The sequence below is a fragment of the Rattus rattus genome, chromosome 4 (assembly GCF_011064425.1).
Source record: "Rattus rattus isolate New Zealand chromosome 4, Rrattus_CSIRO_v1, whole genome shotgun sequence".
Classification (NCBI taxonomy): Eukaryota; Metazoa; Chordata; class Mammalia; order Rodentia; family Muridae; genus Rattus; species Rattus rattus.
The window spans coordinates 5,326,413-5,344,839 of NC_046157.1; the positions used below are offsets into that span (position 1 = coordinate 5,326,413).

At 47.3% G+C, this 18,427-nt stretch overlaps 1 protein-coding gene across 1 annotated transcript; it reads left to right on the forward strand.

Moving 5' to 3' along the window:
* The first annotated feature begins 6,711 nt into the window (after positions 1-6,711).
* Eif2b5 (eukaryotic translation initiation factor 2B subunit epsilon) lies at positions 6,712-17,418 on the forward strand. Its single transcript, XM_032899949.1, has 16 exons — positions 6,712-6,970; positions 8,261-8,385; positions 9,211-9,396; positions 9,478-9,655; positions 9,744-9,824; positions 10,086-10,163; positions 10,401-10,713; positions 12,435-12,580; positions 12,819-12,960; positions 13,102-13,203; positions 14,027-14,134; positions 14,278-14,368; positions 14,896-15,019; positions 15,460-15,585; positions 16,180-16,290; positions 16,428-17,418. Exons 1-16 carry the CDS (start codon positions 6,791-6,793, stop codon positions 16,485-16,487), a joined length of 2,151 nt encoding a protein of 716 aa, XP_032755840.1. The 5' UTR covers positions 6,712-6,790; the 3' UTR covers positions 16,488-17,418.
* Positions 17,419-18,427: the final 1,009 nt, after the last annotated feature.

Here is an 18,427-nt window from a genome sequence, read left to right on the forward strand (position 1 = left end):
AGGCTGAGGCCTGGCTGTCTCTGCTAGGTCCATGTTGCTAACCTGACTCTACCTAACTGTATCAGTGAAGTGTTTGCAAGTGGCTTGAGCCGCTGCTGCCTGCTAACCTATGACCTGAACTGCCATTATCCAGACAACACAGACAGGAGTTGCCCCAAAGAACCTTTCCAAACAGGTCCACTTCCCCATATCCTTCCTTTCCCACTGCCTCTGGTGGGTGGTGGGCTAAAAGGGAGGTTAAAGCATTTAAGAACCATCATCAAAAGTAAGAGTTGAAAAAAAATTAAAGTTACAGGAAATGGCAAGGTCTTTAAAACTTCGAAGTCTGCCCCCGGTGACACATTTCCTCCAACAAGCCTGTACCTCCTACTCCTCCCCACACAGTTCTCCTGTCTGGGAGCCAAGCATGGAACACTGGCCCTGAGAGTCATCCTCATTCACATCACAGCAAATTCCTACAATTTTATTGTTTTATTTATTGTCTGTGCTTTGCTTTCTCACCAGTATGAGGGATTTAATGTGTTGGAAACAATGGACTCCTCCCTTGTTCTTTCTTTAGCTATTCCTCTTATCAAATCTATGCTTCCCGGTGCTCTCTAATCCGAGACTGCTTTTCTTAGTCCTTTAAATATCATCTATAGTCTACGGCCATACCACTCTGAATGCACCCGATCTCGTCTGATAAATATCATCTATAAAGCTGGGTCAGTGGGCTTTAGTCTGTACTTGCCTTGAAATATCCTTAATTCTCTGTAAAATTTGAAAGGTAGCTTTGATATACCACGTTTGATGAGCATTTAGCTGCTTTGGAGGCCGTAAATAAAGCTTACTCCATGCTTTGAGGGATGACAGATCACCTGATCTGATGTTTTGAGTCCTTCTGTTTTGAGTGGGCCGGCATCTTCCCTTGTTAGACCTCCAAGGTCTTAGCCTAGGTGCACAACCCACAGAACACACAACTTGACAACAGATCAGTGCAATGGCAAGAGGTTTATTGATCTGACGCATGTGGGGTTGCTCAGCCTTGCAGGGAGAGTCAGCCCCGAACTCAAAAAGCACCCACCTTTTATACCCTCCTTGTAAGGGGTTGAACTACTGTATTATGATTGGTCAGCAAAGCAGCAGTATATATTTTTTAACTCTTTTGGTCAAGGGGGGGCAATTTTGGCAGTAAGATTATTGACAGTTTGTGGTTTTTCTCAGAATTCAGTACAGGGAGGGGTAGGGAAGTTATTCCCAGAACAGTTATTTTTGTTTTGTCTTAACTCAGCTTGGTCTTGGTCAGAGTGGCCTGGTCATTTTGACCACTAAAACTTTGTTTTTACATTTTCAGAACCTTGTTTCTACATTTTTAAAAACTTTGTTTCCACACCCTTACAACTTTTTTTTTTTTAAGATTTATTTAGTTTATGGATAGGAGTACTCTATCTGCATGTACACTTGCTTGTCAGGAGAGGGCACCAGAACTTATTACAGATGTTTGTGAGCCACCATGTGGTTGCTGGGAATTGAACTCAGGTCTCTTGCAAGAGCAGTCAGTGCTCTTAACTACTGACCCACCTCTCCAACCACCCCCTTTTAAAGATAGATTTATTTATTTATTTATTTATTTATTTATTTATTTATTTATTTATTCTATCTTCATGCCAGAAGAGGGCATCAGATTCCATTATAGATGGGTGTGACCTACAATGTGGTTGCTGGGAATTGAACTCAGGACCTCTGGAAGAGAGTCAGTTCTCTTAACCCCTGAGCCATCTCTCCAGTCCCCCTTTTAAGTCTTGTTTCTTAGCATTGTGTTCTTGACTTCTTGAGTATGGTGTGTTGTGTTCTCTGATCTTATCCCCTTGCCGTTCTGATGTGTTTGAATGTCTATGTATGTCTCTACACTTGGTAACTTTTCTGCTACAGTTTCATGGAATAGGTTTCTACACAATGGCGTTTACCTCAGCTTCTTCCTCTATATAGCTCCTTCCTCCAACCTATATTACTCCTTCCTCTAACCTGCGTAGCGCTGATAGCCTGGAACTCACCATGCAGACCAAGATGGCCTCAAACTCACCAAGCTGCCCGCCTCTACCTCTCAAATGCTGTGCACTGGAATTCTTGGCTTCACTGTTGTATGAAAGCTGCATCAACAGAACCCCACAAAAACTGGAACCCTGGAGCAGTTCAACAGGTTGGAGAATGCGTCTTCTGGGCAGAACAGCTTATCGGATCTTCTGGGCAGCTCAGTTGGCCTCAGAGCGTTTCTCAGCAGTCCTTACTGCTCATATAACCTTAGGGAGGGAGGGACCTGGCCAATCCAGTAAGCTTTGGGGCCCTCTGAAGCTATTGAGTTGTTTATTTCCTGAGGTTTTTTTTATTTGTTTTTATTACTTTAATTTCTGTGTATGTGTTTTTGTGTAGGTCTATGCACATGAGTCCAAGTAACCCAGCAGGCTAATAGAGTGAGAGCTCCTTGCAATCAGGATTATGGAAGATTATGCGTCATTTCCTGAGTTTTCACATGCTTCTCTCCAATTCGGAAGGTCTTACCTTGGAGTAAATGGCTACATGACATCATTTATTGTTGCGATATTTAACCTCAATTGGAGAGGCTCTACCCCAACTTTGAGCATTCAGACACACAACCTTTATATCTATGGTAAGCCTTTAAAGCACTAGAGATGGGGAGATGTCAACCCTCTAAGATACAGAATTTACTTCCCTATCAACAACCCTGAGTTATAACTTACCGTGGGCCATTTTTACTCCAGCCCTCAAGACCGTGTTTCACTTAGTTTGGTTGGACACTGGGACAAGGGCCAGGGGTGCATATTTTACATATCAAGCAGACCTGGCCTCCAGGTTCTCCCAGCATCCCTCAGTCCCTACCTGGCATACCCTGCCCTCAACCCTGAACATTCCAGCCCAGGGCCTGGGCTGCCCTTCCCCACAGAAGCCCTTTCGTATATAATCCAGACAATTTGGTCTCCCCCTCTCTCTTCTTCTTTTCTCTCTCTTCTTCTTTTCTCTCTCTTCTTCTTTTCTCTCTCTTCAAGAGCACCCTTTCTCTCTTCTCCCCCACATCCCCATGACGACTCCCTGGCCTTAATCCTTGGGGAGGTCTATTGGGAGCAGCTTCCCAACAAACCCACCTTTAAAATAATCTAATCTGGCTTGAAGTGGCTCATTTCACTGGCAGAGAAATAATCTATCAACCATGCCATGGCACCTTCTCTCTCCACCTTCTCTCACTTCTCCCTTGTGGTCTTGCCTTAGACCCTAAGCCCTGGACCAAAACCCCACCTACCTCTCTTCTGCCCAGCTATAGGTTGTTGGCATCTTTATTCAACCAATAGTTTTAAATTGAGGAGCAAGGTCATATAGCATCCCTTGGTGTGCATGAGGATTTCCTCATCCCTGGGGGCAACCAGACCTTGGGGACCAATATTTAGCATTATAATACATAGCAACAGACCAAACCTCAACAACTCATTCATTTATCAATCTATTGAGAGAGAGAGAGAGAGAGAGAGAGAGAGAGTGTGTGCACTACTGAAGATCAGAGGACAACTTGTAGGAGTCAGTCCAGGGGTTAATCTCAGGTCATTAGGCTTGGTATAAAGCACTTATCCAACAGAAAGGAACTCAAACTGAAGCTCAAGGACAATTTAATTAGAATTTAAAAGAAAAAAACCCAAGGTAGGCAAGCTGCAAACCCCATTAACTGCCTGCTGGAGGGAGGTGGGGTGAGGAGAAAAGCCATTTGAGCCTGTATGAAGGTCAGATCCAAAGTGAACAGGCAGCCAAGTGGGTGTGAGGGAGGCTTCAGAGAGAGAGAGAGAGAGAGAGAGAGAGAGAGAGAGAGAGCGCAAAGAAGTCCAGAGTACCAGAAAAAGTATCCTTAATTTTTAGCCAGTATCTGAAAAAGACAGAAAAATAAAAAGGACTTTTATGAGTCCTAACTCAGACCCAAAGAACTTCATGGCTGTTTGAGTTGTAAAGACTGAGCTGGGGCTAAGAATCATGGGAGAAAAAACAGTGTCTCTCATCAAGGGGGAAATCATGTGACCCGTCTTTTTAGTGTGACTTAAGGAGAGCCTAAATTTCCTAGGGGTGGTTCCTTGGCCAGGTTATTGAACTGGAATGTTAGGTCTCCACCCAGGATAGAGATTCTGTCCTCTTGACCTAAAGGAGCTCTTACTTCTTAGACCTGTAGCCAGTGTACCCTCAACCTGCTGGTTTCCATCTCGGCTTTCCTGAGGACAATATAAGCTTTGTTCCCTTTAGGTAACATACTTTCTCTCCGGCTAATTAAGCTTTTTTTTTTTTTTTTTTTTCTGTCACCGACATTTCCCAATAAGCAACACTGTGTTGCTTTCCTATGACTCGCATATTCTGAGAGGTTGGGAAGGGCTGGCCATGTCTACTAATTATGTGTGTAGGAGGGAGTTCCCACACCAAATTACTGATGTCTAGTTGCCATCTCTATGGCGGTCAAAACACTTCAGTGTACCAGGGACTCAGGATTTCCTCAGTCCAGGACTCAGGATGTTCAAAGATAAAACTGGGACAGAACTGAGGGAACAAGGACAATCTACATCCCTTTCTGCCCTCCTGCAGGGGGCACATTCCTTGGGGGCAGTTGGATAACTAGCAAGCCAGGCACAACTTCACTCTATCCCTGTATCTACTGACCCCTGTAGGCTGGAGACACTCTCTGGGCAGTGCTTTCTCAGAATAGGAAAGCAAATCCCTTACCACAGACGCTCTGGCCTCCATATACACCATAGATACATCTGGTTCCTACTCCACAGTACAGAAAACCTCCACAATAAAAATGACTTCATAGGCTGGGCATGGTGGCCCACATCTTTAGTACCACCAGTTGAGAGGCAGAGTCTGGTGGGTCTCCATGAGTTGGAGGCTACCCTGGTATAGACAGTGACTAATACCACAGCAGGAAGGGATATAGAGTGAGACCTTATCGCAAAAAAAAACCAAAAAGCAAAAAACAAAAAACAAAAAACCTCTGTCATAAATTCTATGACATAGACTCTGGGAATTGGTGCAGGCGCATTGCATCACACTGATCTCTAGGGGGCAGTGTTACCTAATTTCACAAGCCACTGAACTCCACATCCAGCATTTCTGGGAGCCCTGTGTGTGCGCGGGTAAGAATTCCCACAAGTGCACATTTTTCTTCTTCATGCAGATCTGTAGCGCAACCAATCAATCACCCAGAACGTACATGTATACATTCTTTTATTTTGGTCGTGTTTGCCTACCCGTTTGATCAGTTGTCGCGAGGCCTCACTGCAGATTTCACTTCCTCCTGTCTCAATCGGTGGTTGAAGTATACACCCTTGGGTGACCTGTACTACGTTGATTTAATTGAAATTTTTTTACTAACCTTTTCCCTCTTTGTACCGACGTTTTCAAAAGCAAATGTTCTTCTCATAGCACCCTCCTTAACTGAGCGAAGAAAGAAATGACAGGTTTCTGAGTTCCATGAGGAATCTACACTGTAGGGTCACACTAGAAACACAAACTAACCACTCTCTGTGGGGGGAGGGGGCACCTGGGGGAAGTGGGTGGAAGCAACAGAGGGAGTTGCTGAAACCTGCAGGCTGTGGGATTAGCAGAGGTTCTGGTGCTGAATGGGCACAGATTACTTACAGGAATTTTTTGGCTTGACAGAATTACGCCCAGGCTGTGTGCCATTGCTTCCTCGGCCTTAAGCTTGATTTATAAACTGCGGCCACAGCTTCTTTTCCCGAAACCTGTTGCTCCGCTTCAGCGTCCAGCCTGAAAAGCTTGCTTACTACGCCCCAATCCTACAGTTTACTGCTGCTCTTAGATCCAGCCTCATCTGTGATAACGCTTGTGGAACTAGGGAGTCAGATGAGCCCCAGCACCAGTCTTTCCACTCACTAGTTGGGTGTGCTTCCTTGGTCTGATTTAAATGTTTAAGAAATGCCCGTGCTTTAGGTCGTATTTCCAGAACGGGAGGAGGGAGTGGACACGGAGGAGGGAAGGGACACGACCTAGCCCATAATCCGTGCGTGCTCCGTAAAATTAACCGCTTGGGGTTGGGGATTTAGCTCAGTGGTAAAGCGCTTGCCTAGCAATCGCAAGGCCCTGGGTTCGGTCCTCAGCTCCGGAAAAAAAAAAAAATTAACGGCTTTCCTCCACGTTCAGTATTTGGGCAGATCGTGGTTTCCCTCCCAAAGACGCCAGATCCCCTTAGATTACTAGAATTGCAAGTGGAGAGCTACATTTAATTTTTAGATTTATGTGGAAGAGTGTTTTGCCAGCTTGTATGTATTCCACAGGCATGTGTCCAGTTGAAAGTGAGTTGGACACCACAGAATTGCAATTGTGCATAGTTGCTTGCCACCACGTGAGCGCTGGGCGCCGAAGTTGGATTCTCTGCAAGAGCAGTAAGTGCTCTTAACCGATGAGCGATCTCTCCAGCTCTGGGCAGAGAAGCTGCAGGTTCCTTCCCGGCGATCACAAGCCTACTCAGCTCGCTGCCATCTTAGCTTGCCTAACTCAGAAGCACTCGCTGACCGAGTTTGACAACGGTGGGATCTCACCCCTCCGCTCCTACAGAACTAGCACGGTCTGCCACGCCCCGGCTCTGGCCTTGCACGGGGGTGGGTGGGGCCTGCTGGTACACACATGCGCACTCCTTCCTCTTTCTCTCCTTGCAATCACACCTTCGCGTTTTGACTGCGAGTCCTTTTTGTCCCCTACTGCGTGCGGTGTGGCTTCCCGGCGGACGTGCTGACTGCGAAGCAAAATGGCAGCCACTGCGGCGGTTCCCGGCGTTGTAGGCGGCCGAGCGAATAAACGCGGCGGCGGCTCGGGCGGCGGTGGAACCCAAGGTGCGGAGGAGGAGCCGCCGCCGCCCCTCCAGGCAGTTTTAGTGGCCGATAGCTTCGACCGCCGCTTCTTCCCCATCTCCAAGGACCAGCCTCGGGTGAGGACCCGGCACGCGAGCAACCTGCGGGCCTGGAGGGTAGCAGGGCTACAAGTTGCCACTGCAGCTTGTTAGTGAAGCGTGCTCTGAAAGTTACCATAAAGTTGAGTTTATCTGGTTGAGAGAAAGTGGAGGGACTGACTGAAACCCCGGTGGCTGTCCGTCCAGATGAGTAGCTAGCAAATATGGATTCTCGCAGGGCTGTCTGCTCAGCCTTGAGAAGGATGGAGAGGGCTGTGTATAGAATCAGTGTTTGAGGGGGTTGGAGATTTAACTCAGTGGTAGAGCGCTTGCCTAGCAAGCGCAAGGCCCTGGGTTCGGTCCCCAGCTCCGAAAAAAAGAAAAGAAAAAAAAAAAAAATCAGTGTTTGAAAGAAGCCTTCCCAGGGGGGATTTAGTAGCGCAAGGGGGCCCTCCATTGCCTCTAACCTTGCAGGACATGCAATTTAAAAAGTGCTTCAAAAGGCGATGGTAATATATACCTAAAGGAAAAAAGGCCAGATCTCGGCCTGGTACGGGCTCTTTTCCTCCCATCTGCTGCAAGGGGAACCGAGTGGGTTGCCCTCAGCCTCGGAACTACTTAGACATAGGACATTAGTATTGGGCTTGCAGACTGCTCGGTCCCTCAGCAAACAGGGATTTGCCTTTTACTTAAGAATTCCTAAGACTAACGACTGTTCATTTTTGACAAGTGTTTGAATGATTTCTGTGACTCAGTGTCAATAGGAGGAAATTCTTTTTTTTTTTTTTTTTTTTTTTTTTTTTTTTCGGAGCTGGGGACCAGGGGAGCTTGCCTAGGCAAGCGCTCTACCACTGAGCTAAGTCCCCAACCCCTTAAATATACGAGCACACCATAGCTGCCTTCAGACACACCAGAAGAGGGCATCAGATCCCATTACAGATGGTTGTGAGCCACCATGTGGTTGCTGGGAGTTGAACTCAGGACCTCATGAAGAGCAGTCAGTGCAGTCAGTGCGTTTAAACACTGAGCCATCTCTCCCTAGGAAATTCTATGAGAAGAAGGTCTTAGTGCTTAGAGTTATAGAGCTATGATTTAGGGCCAACATTTGTCCTTAATGTCAGCCCTGGTTTCCTATAACATATTCTGTGTCTGATACCATGTCTACTAGGCCCAAATCTTAGACTGAACCTTTGGGCCTATTTGCTTTAGAATAAAAGGGTAAAGCAAACTGTAGTGTCTGCAAGCCTGAAAGGCACATTGTTGCAGTGGGGGACCTGAAGTATAATAATGGCTTGAAGACCTCAGACTTTTTCATATCTTGCCCTATAGGTCCTATTGCCCCTGGCCAATGTCGCGCTGATCGACTATACTCTGGAATTCCTGACTGCCACGGGTGTACAGGAAACATTTGTCTTTTGCTGCTGGAAGGCTGCTCAGATCAAAGAACACTTACAGTAAGGCTCGGGAATTTTTCCTTTCCATGCTTCACCGTCTTTTTTCCAGTCCTTCCAGCATGGGTTTGACAAGGTAGAGACATGAGGAGGAAAACTGCATCTGTTCTGAGCTCGTGTATGATTTAGTGTTTTCTTCACATGTCCTGAGAGAAGCTGCTGGAGCTTTCTTTGCCTTGAGGTTTCAGTGACAGAAATCGAAAGGCTTGGCTGTGATTTTCTGAGTCTTTCAAAGTTCATTCCAGTGAGTTTTGCTTTTTATGTGATGCTCCAGTGGGTATGTTATTGGAAGAGCATCTTTATTTTCCCACTGAATTTCTAAATACTGTCTGTTCTGACCCCCCACGACAGGAACAAGTTCTTTCCCCTTGTCTCCCCCACTGCCCTCCTTAGTTTCAAGCCCACCGTAAGTTCTTAAGAGATGCTTGTTAGAATTTGGAAGAGTTAGTCTGGGAATTTATGAGTTTTGGAAGTAAAGACTAATATACTGAACATGTTTTCCATGTTACCATGCTTAAAGTTGATATAGACTCAGAACAAGAAAGATGACTTGAAAAAAAAATGTGTTCCCAGAATACTTTCATAGCCTAGATTTCATAGGATTTTAAATTCAAACTCACAGAAAGGAAATGGTCATACTTCTCAAACACATAAAACTAATGACACTGGAAGCTGAAACCATTCATTATGGTTCACGCGTCTCTTTGAAGCCTGAGACGCTGGCAGGAAGCCAGAGAAGCCACAGAGGAGTATAAATGCTGAATGGAGGTTAGAGGTCAGGTCTGTGATGGTCTGTTTACTTTATAGTTCCTCATCACTTTCCCACAGGAAATCCAAATGGTGCCATCCTACGTCCCTCAACGTTGTTCGAATAATCACATCAGACCTGTACCGATCACTAGGAGATGTCCTCCGTGACGTCGATGCCAAGGCCTTGGTGCGCTCTGATTTCCTCCTGATATATGGAGATGTCGTCTCAAATATCAATATTTCCAAAGCCCTGGAGGAACACAGGTCAGGCTGGGGAAGACGGCAGGGACAAGACTTAGGGATCAGTTGAGTCCTAAGACTAACTCTGCCCCTCCTTCTTTATAGGTTAAGAAGGAAGCTAGAAAAAAATGTGTCTGTCATGACGATGGTGTTCAAAGAGTCCTCACCCAGCCACCCTACACGCTGCCATGAGGACAATGTGGTGCTAGCTGTGGATAGCACCACAAACAGGATTCTTCACTTCCAGAAGACCCAAGGCCTCCGCCATTTCTCCTTTCCTTTGGTAACTGAGTGTCTGGGGAACTCAGGTAGAAGAGGGAGGAGCTTGGAGAAGAGAGATGAGCTAAAGCCTTTGTAACTTCTCCCCTCAGGGCCTGTTCCAGGGCAGCCTAGATGGAGTGGAGATCCGATACGACTTGTTGGATTGTCACATCAGCATCTGCTCTCCTCAGGTGAACTGTTCAGAACAGAGCTGCATAGCCAAGGAGTAGAACTCTAGGGGTCCGTTCCCTTTCAAGTCCAGGGGATGCATCTTTACCCTCTTTCTCTGGTTTGTTGTACAGTGGAGAAGCACAATTACTTCATTCCCAGTACATTGGGAACCAAATCTAGGGTCTGTCCTACAGCCAGTTACTATGGCTTTGATAGCTCTCTGGACGTTGTTACTGGTAAAGCACCTACCCTTAGCCTAGGTACCTATGTTTTCTCCACAGGTAGCTCAGCTCTTCACAGACAACTTTGACTACCAAACGCGAGATGACTTTGTGCGAGGCCTGCTAGTGAATGAGGAGGTGAGGAAAGCTCCCAAAACGTCTAGAGGAGAGGGTTTGTCTTGCTCTGGTAACCTTGGGTTCCCTTTTGCGTTTCATTAAGCCTGAGACAGCTGGGAGCAACGATCCGTAAAGAAAGCTCAGGCCATTTGATGGTGTCAGCGAGCGGCAGAGAGGCCCTGAGAGGCTTAGAAGGGTGTATACTTGGGGAGTGTCTTCCTGCCTTGCTTGATTGGGTAATCGTCCCTTCTCATTCAGATCCTAGGAAACCAGATTCACTTGCATGTGACAAGTAGGGAATATGGTGCCCGGGTCTCCAACCTACACATGTACTCAGCTGTCTGTGCTGACGTCATCCGCCGATGGGTCTACCCTCTTACTCCAGAAGTCAACTTCACTGACAGCAATACACAAAGCTACACTCATTCCCGACACAACATCTACCGAGGGCCTGAAGTCAGCCTGGGCCACGGCAGCGTCCTGGAGGAAAACGTGCTTCTGGGGGCTGGCACTGTCGTTGGCAGCAACTGCTCCATCACCAACAGTGTCATTGGCCCTAACTGCCACATTGGTGAGCACAGGTGGGGACCCAGCAGTGGCCCTAAAATGTGGGGGCTGCAGTGTGTCTCCAGAAGCTAGGAAGGAGGCCAAGGGATAGTCCTTATGAATAGGAAGCCGAGTGGCTATCTTAAGGAAGGAGCAGAGAGACAGAGAGGTGGTCCACGTGTGTTGCTCTTGCGGGGGACTCGGACTCTGTTCCCAGTATTCATCAGGTAGCTCGCAACTCAAGTACAGGAGGATCCAGTGACCTCTTCTGACCTCGGGCACTGGCGCGTCCATGTGTGCACACAAGCACTCACACACATAGAGTTAAATTGACAAGAGTCCTTGTGCTTGCTGGTGCACACATTTCCGTTTGGTTTTGATCAGCTGGCCTTGAGCTCAAAGAGACCCAAGTGCTGGGATTAAAGGCATGAGCCACCATACCCAGTGTTGCCCACACTTGGAGTCCCGACACCTGGGAGATGGAGGCAGGAGGATTACAAGTTTGAGACCATCCTGGAAATGTTTATCGATTTTCTTAAATAGAACAGGCAGGAGGGCAGGACATTAGGAAGTTAGTTGGCTACAGTTGTGCATAATCCCATCTACTGTGGAGGATAGATTGGTCAGGGCTTTGTGGCCAGCTTGGGTTTTTTGAAACTGAGTTTCTCTATATGGTCCTGGCTATACTGAAACTCTGTAGACCAGGCTGGCCTTGAACTAACAGATCTGCCTGAGTGCTGGGATTAGAAGTGAGCACCACCACAGCTCTGCCTAGCCTGTGTATGACTCTTACAATGACTCTTCACATTCTGGAATGTCCTCTCTGTGTTCACATTTAGAGGCAAGTGGAGGGTTAGTGTGTACTAATGGCCTTTGTTCAGTTATTACAGCTTACAAAAGGCTTTTGCATGTGTTACTTCCCTTGCCCTAGTAACGTCTAATATAAGGCAGTGCTGGGACCTAAATGCTGGTTGTGGGCTCTCTCTGTTCTTCTTTTTTAAAATGTATTTATTATTGTTTTATGGACATTGGTGTTCTGCCTGCATTTCTTTTTTTTTTTTTTTTTTTTTGGTTCTTTTTTTTTTTTTTTTTCGGAGCTGGGGACCGAACCCAGGGCCTTGCGCTTCCTAGGCAAGCACTCTACCACTGAGCTAAATCCCCAACCCCTCTGCCTGCATTTCTGTGTGAGGGTGTTGGGTCCCCTGGAACTGAACCTACAGACAGTTGAGAGCTGCCATGTGGGTACTGGGAATTGAACCTGCATCCTTTGGAAGGACAGCCAGTGCTCTTAACCACTGAGCCATGTCTCCAGCTCTCTATGTTCTTTTTGCTTTCCCATCACCATGGTATTCCTCTTGACAACTCACTTTATTTGAAAACTATGAGATTACTAATAGCATTAGACCTTTAAAAGGACAACAGTAGGATTCAGATTCTGTAGTGTACAGAGTAACTGAAGTCTCCTTGCAGGCACAGACATGACTGTAATAAGGTTTATAGTTCATTCTGAGAATTCCTGAGGGCCATACGTATAGTATAGAATTATTGTTAACTTAATAAAGGATGGTCAATTTGCTCTTAGGACTAACCTTGGAAGGGATTGGATGTTTCTAATGTTAGCAGGTAGAGTATCAGCTAGATGGGAGCTGAGTTGGGGCTGGTGTCAATCAGCCTTGTCCTCTGTGAAGGACTCTGTTTCGGATGTGGAGCCCTGAGTGACCGGAAGCCCTCCTCATTCTGAGCCAGGTGATAATGTGGTACTGGACCAGGCCTACCTGTGGCAGGGAGTTCGAGTGGCTGCTGGAGCACAGATACACCAGTCTCTGCTCTGTGACAGAGCTGAGGTCAAGGAGCGAGTCATACTGAAGCCACACTGTGTCCTCACTTCCCAGGTAAGGCTTGTCCAAACTCTGCACAGCCGCTGAATTGAATAGTGATTGTGCCAAGTCAAAAGGAACCATATTTCCCCCCTTTAAATAAAGCCTACAGTGAGGGCCCAAGTTTCTTTGACTTTCTGCTTAGCTTAGTATAAAACCAGAACAAAACAAAAAGCATCGTTCTGATTGTCAAGATACAGTTCTCCTCAATGCACTAGTAAGGCTGTGCTACTTGGTTCTTTTCTTCTCTAAGGTGGTAGTGGGCCCAGACATCACGCTGCCCGAGGGCTCGGTGATCTCTTTGCACCCTCCAGATGCAGAGGAAGATGAAGATGATGGCCAGTTTAGTGATGATTCTGGCGCTGACCAAGAAAAGGAAAAAGTGAAGCTGAAAGGTGTGAGGCTCGACAGGTGTGGGGCAGCCGTGTGTCTCTCTGCCCCATAGAAAGCATTGTCCTCTGTGAAGGACTCTGTCTCCTTCCAGAGAGACGGACGGGGCTGCTACCGGGCCTTCTCAAAGGTGCATGCCTTTCCAGGGTACAATCCGGCAGAAGTTGGCCCTGAAGGCCAGGGATACCTCTGGAAAGCTGAGGATGTGGACGAGAAGGAAGATGAGGAGCTGCGGCAGAGTCTCTGGGGTGAGCTAGACCTTACCTGCCTGCCTTCTACTACTCTGAATATTCCTAGGAACTTTAAATGCTTTGGAATCCAATTATTATTGGACCTTCAATTCATACTGATAGGACACATACTGCTATCAGTATCTTTTTGTTGAAACCGTGTGTGTGTGTCTGTCTGTCTGTCTGCATGTGTGTCTGTGTCTGTGGGGTATGTGTGTATGTGTGTGTGTGTCTGTGTGTGTGTCTGTGTGTGGGGTGTGTGTATCTGTGTGTGTGTGTTTGTCTGTGGGGTGTGTGTGTGTCTGTGTGTGTCTGTGTGTCTGTGGGGTGTGTGTGGGGTGTGTGTGTGTGTGTGTGTGTGTGTGTGTGTGTGTGTAGTGTGTGTGTGTGTGTGTCTGTGTGTGGGGTGTGTGTGTCTGTGTGTGTGTGTTTGTCTGTGGGGTGTGTGTGTGTCTGTGTGTGTCTATGTGTCTGTGTGGTGTGTGTGTGTATGTCTGTGTCTGTGTCTGTGTATTTGGGAAGCTGCAGTTGGTGCTCTCCTTCCACATAGGGTCCCGAAGACTGGTAGCAAGTGCCTTCACATGTGAGCTACTCAGTCCCCTCCACTCCCCATTCCCCTTTCAAACAATAGACTCATATAACCCACCCAAGCCTGGAGCTTGCCTCTAGCCAAGAATGACCTCAGGCTTCCTGATCCTCTTGTGTCTGTTTCCTTGGTTGGGATACTATAGGTGTGCACAACACACCTGACTTTGTGTGGTGGTAAGGATCAAAGCCAGGCCTTTGCACAGTCACACGACCACTGAGCCAGACCACTGGCTCTTCCTTTCTGTGTTCTTAGGACTCATGATCAATACGGAGGAGGAAAGTGAGACGGAAAGTGAGCGGAGCGTGGATCCCGAGGAGCTGGACAGCCGAGCAGGCTCCCCTCAGCTGGATGACATCAGAGGTGTGAACACAGTGGGGAAAATGTCCTCTGCTTGTATCAGCTAGCCACCCGCTCAGTTCCTCCCACACAGGCTTTGGTGTAAAATCAGAGCCAGAGCTTAGAGCAAAGCATTCCAGAAACCTGAGTTTGTTTTTTCCTTTCAGTTTTCCAGAACGAGGTCTTAGGAACGCTGCAGCGGGGCAGAGAGGAGAACATCTCCTGTGACAATCTAGTCCTGGAGATCAACTCCCTCAAGTAAGACCAACCCTTCCTGCTTGCTCCCGGGTGCTGCTGCAGGAGCAGACCTTCCCTCCCAAACATTGTTTCCCAAGGAGGAGCCTAGGTAGAAGGCCAGGAGTGTCTGGAGCAAGGAGCACATCAGCCCCCTGCCTCAGTGTAGACTCCTCTCCTCCAGTGAGCGGTCACAGTCCTGGTCTCAGAGCAGTAACACCTGGAGCTGTGCTGCACCAGCCACTTCTGCTGCGCAAAGTGGCCGGAACCAGCACTTAAGGGAGGAAGGAGTGCTTGTCTTGCCTCACAGTATGAGGATACAGCTCATGGTGGCAGAGCTGGGTGCGGATGGTCACATGGCATCTGCAGTGAAGCCGCAGGAGTGAATACGGGTGCTCGGCTCCTCCTCCCAGAGACCAGTGACACATCTAGGATGGGTCTTTCCACCTCAGCCCATGTTGGAAACTTCACGTGTGTGTCCAGAAATGTGTCTTTAGATCCTGTCGAATGGACCCTCAGTATTAACCATGATTCACACTCATCTCCCACAGGTATGCCTACAACATTAGCCTAAAGGAAGTGATGCAGGTCCTGAGCCATGTGGTCCTGGAGTTCCCCCTGCAACAAGTAGATGGCGTGCTTGACCCAAACCGCTACTGTGCCCTGCTGCTTCCTGTAAGCAAGGACTGAGGCTGGGTGCAGGGATTGAGTGGAGACAGCTAAGCAACTTTGTAGTGATGGTCTTAAAAGGAAATAGGAGTAGGAAGGCTTGCTCTTGGGTATATGTTGCTTCTGGGTCTTTTCTCCTTGTCTTTGAAAGGTGGTCGGTTTCTAGAGGAGCATTAAGTGGTCCAGAGTCCAGTAATACTTAATACTGAATGTTCTTTGAGACTCCAGAATTGAAAGCATTCCAGGCCCCCAAAAAGCACATTCCCTGAGAAATGATATCTTTTCCCCAACCCAGTGTGGGAACGGTTCCCAAATGAGCCAGACTGCCTACACCCTCTCCTTGTCCTTCCAGGTCATCAGTATTGATTGCCTTTGTTGTTCAGCTGTGGGGCATGCTAAGGAATGTGATACACTTCCACCATCACCACCTACCTTTTTTTCCATAGCTGCTCAAAGCCTGGAGCCCTGTTTTTCGGAACTACATAAAGCGCGCAGCTGACCATTTGGAAGCATTGGCGGCCATTGAGGACTTCTTCTTGGAACATGAAACTCTTGTTCCTTCCCTGGCCAAGGTGAACACCATCTCCATCTTCCTATCCTGTGTTTGCCTTGACACAGGCCTTCATGACCCCCACAGAGACAAAACCGAACTTAACCTGAGCCTAGCATAGAGTGTGTTCACTGCAGCCTCTGTCCCTGGGATTGTGCTTACTGCTGGAGTAATTCAGTGCAGACCAGGCTGATGCTGGTGAGGCAGCCGTCAGAGGGGTTGGGGGAGCTGAGGATGCACTAAGCAGACACCCAGCAGGAGGTCCACGAGTCATGTGTTCCCAGTACCTCCACTCATGTCTTTGTTTCGGGTGCACAGTGATGATATGATGTTACGACTTTTGGTATATATTTGGTTTTTCCCAAACTGGCCTTAAACTTGTTAGGTAGTTCAATTTGGATTCCCAAGCCTCATGCCTCCACCTCCCAAGTGCTGGAATTACAAGCATGTACCACTATGCCCACTCTCTTGTCTGTTTTGAAGAGGCTTCTTAATATGTGTGTGGTAGGAAACTGAGAGCCTGGTAGAGATGCTAAGGTCTTCTCTTATCCATTATACGATTGTATCCTTGTTAGATAGAGGGATCTTGAGACTCCCTTTTGCTGACTCTCTGTAGGTCCTGATGGCTTTCTACCAGCTGGAGATCTTGGCTGAGGAAACAATCTTGAGCTGGTTCAGCCAAAGAGACATAACTGACAAAGGCCAGCAGTTACGTAAGAATCAACAGGTACGTTGCTCTCTGCTCTCCGGATCCCCTAGCCCCCCACTGTAAACTCTAGGACTCTGACCAGAACTGATCTCCTCTAACAAGAACAGTGGCCTGCATGTTCGTTCCCTAGCGGCTGTCCCTCTGCTTCCTTGCAGCTGCAGAGGTTCATCCAGTGGCTGAGAGAGGCAGAAGAGGAGTCATCCGACGATGACTGATGGTGACTGCCGGATCCATGCATCTCACTGGCTGTCCTAGCAGATAGGGCAGAACAAGAAAGCTAGCTACAAAAGCATGAGCGGCCACTACGGACTGAGAATTAATGGAACGGAAGTTGCAACTACAGTATTCTTCCTACTGCTGGGAACCATGTGCTTCTCGTCCTGACTGAAGTAGGATGAAGGAAGTTAGACTGAACTAGGGGAAATATAGACAGACCCTGCAGTTGGGGGTTGGCCAGAGGAAGCACTTTGTGTTCCAGCTTTCCCTCAGGGAGCAGTAAAGAGCAGCTGATACTCCCTGTTGTTTGTATTTGCTGATATTATAAAGAGGAGTGTACGGGCTTCTCTAACTCCTCCTCATCAGCCAGGTAAGGACAAATATGCACTCACTAGGCTGCTTTTAGCCAACATCTGGAGGAGAGGGAGAAGAGTCGAGGTGGCCACGAGGCGGTGCTATGCTAATTGACTCCATCCCCTGAATCATGGGACATCAGTGGCCTTCCTCCAAAGACCAGTCTGTAACCCTGCCGTGCTGCCAGAGTCCATTTCCATAGCTTTCCCTGGTCTGAGCATTCTTCTGCCCAAGGGTGAGAGTGCCAGGCATATCTGAAGCCATCTGCTGTTCCTCTTGCCTTTTCCAGTTGGCCCACTTCTGGTTCTGTCAGACACTGGGCCACATTCATCTTAAAGGATAAGGAAATGCATCCAGTGTGGTAGTACACATCTTTAATCTCAGTACCCTGGATGGAAGAGATAGACAGATCCCAGAGTTCAAGGCCAGCCTGGTCTATAAGAGTTCCTAAACAGTGAGTGCTACACAGAGAAACCCTTTGTGTATACGTGGGAGACAGAGGAGAGGTGGATTAAGGAATGTTCCTGAGATGTTATGAATCTTACACGGCATAACTAAGAACCTTATAGAACTCTGTGTTTTAGTCATGTGTCTCAGTGAAGTGGGCACTGCCCCGGCAGCAAATGAAACCCAAAGCCAGGAATGAACATGTTAATAACACAGAAGTCCCTGTGTAATGTGCTCTCACCTTGGCTCCCAACCCTGTGAAGTACGTTTCCTGATGAGATGCGTACAGTTCAGACTCAGTCATAGAGGCAGAATTTGCTACTGACCTGACAACTAGAATTTGTTACTGTGCTAGACAGCTCCCATAACTTTTTGTCAGGTCTTTGTTGCCCTCACATGGAGTAAGTCAGTAAGTTTCTCTTTTGACACTTAAACTATAGTAAATGTCGTGGTAGTAACAAAGGACATCATACACATGGCATTGTAGATAAAATAAGTGTCTTTGTTTCAGTTGAGTGGAAAGGAGTAAGCTAAAATCAGGGACTTGACGTACAGGTGCATTTTAGAAAAAGAAAAACAAAAATCTTAGGACATACTAGTTAGCACTCAGAAAGTAGAAGTAAAAAGTTTAAGAATTCTAGGCTGGCCTAGGCTATGGTCTAATACCCGAAGAGCACACAGTGATGACTGCCTGTACCTAATGGGACAGTTAAAAAGCTGTGAGGCATCTCTGATCCATTCCAGATAGTGTCAGATCAGAAATGACAACTTTTTAAGAAAGGACCCTCTAGTAAGGGTAATAGAGAAGGCTTCACCCAACTGTGAAGGTAAGTTGGCTTACAGGGGAGAAAGGTTAAGAGCACATCAAAGCAGAGATGGCCAATTCTACTGGAGAAGTGCCTGTGAAGGACTCCCAGAAAAGTGTGGGAGTCTATAAGGAAAACAGGTGGTAAAACGTCAGTGTTTTGAAAAATTAAAAATGGAATAGTAAGGGTTAGAGAGATGGCTCAGCAGTGAACAGCACTTGTTCTTACAGAGGACCTAGGTTCAATTCCCAGCGTTCGCTGAGCATAACTCCAGTTCCAAGAAGCACAGGATACACAAACATGCATCAGAGCAAAACATTCATTCACATGAA

What these genes read in the sequence shown, in the direction of transcription:
- Eif2b5 (XM_032899949.1), top strand. Translation starts at nt 6,791, where the DNA reads ATGGCAGCCACTGCGGCGGTTCCCGGCGTTGTAGGCGGCCGAGCGAAT. An exon ending in GCCATTTCTCCTTTCCTTTG is followed by an intron (nt 9,656 to 9,743) that starts GTAACTGAGTGT and finishes TTCTCCCCTCAG; the next exon opens with GGCCTGTTCCAGGGCAGCCT. An exon ending in CTGGAGATCAACTCCCTCAA is followed by an intron (nt 14,369 to 14,895) that starts GTAAGACCAACC and finishes CATCTCCCACAG; the next exon opens with GTATGCCTACAACATTAGCC.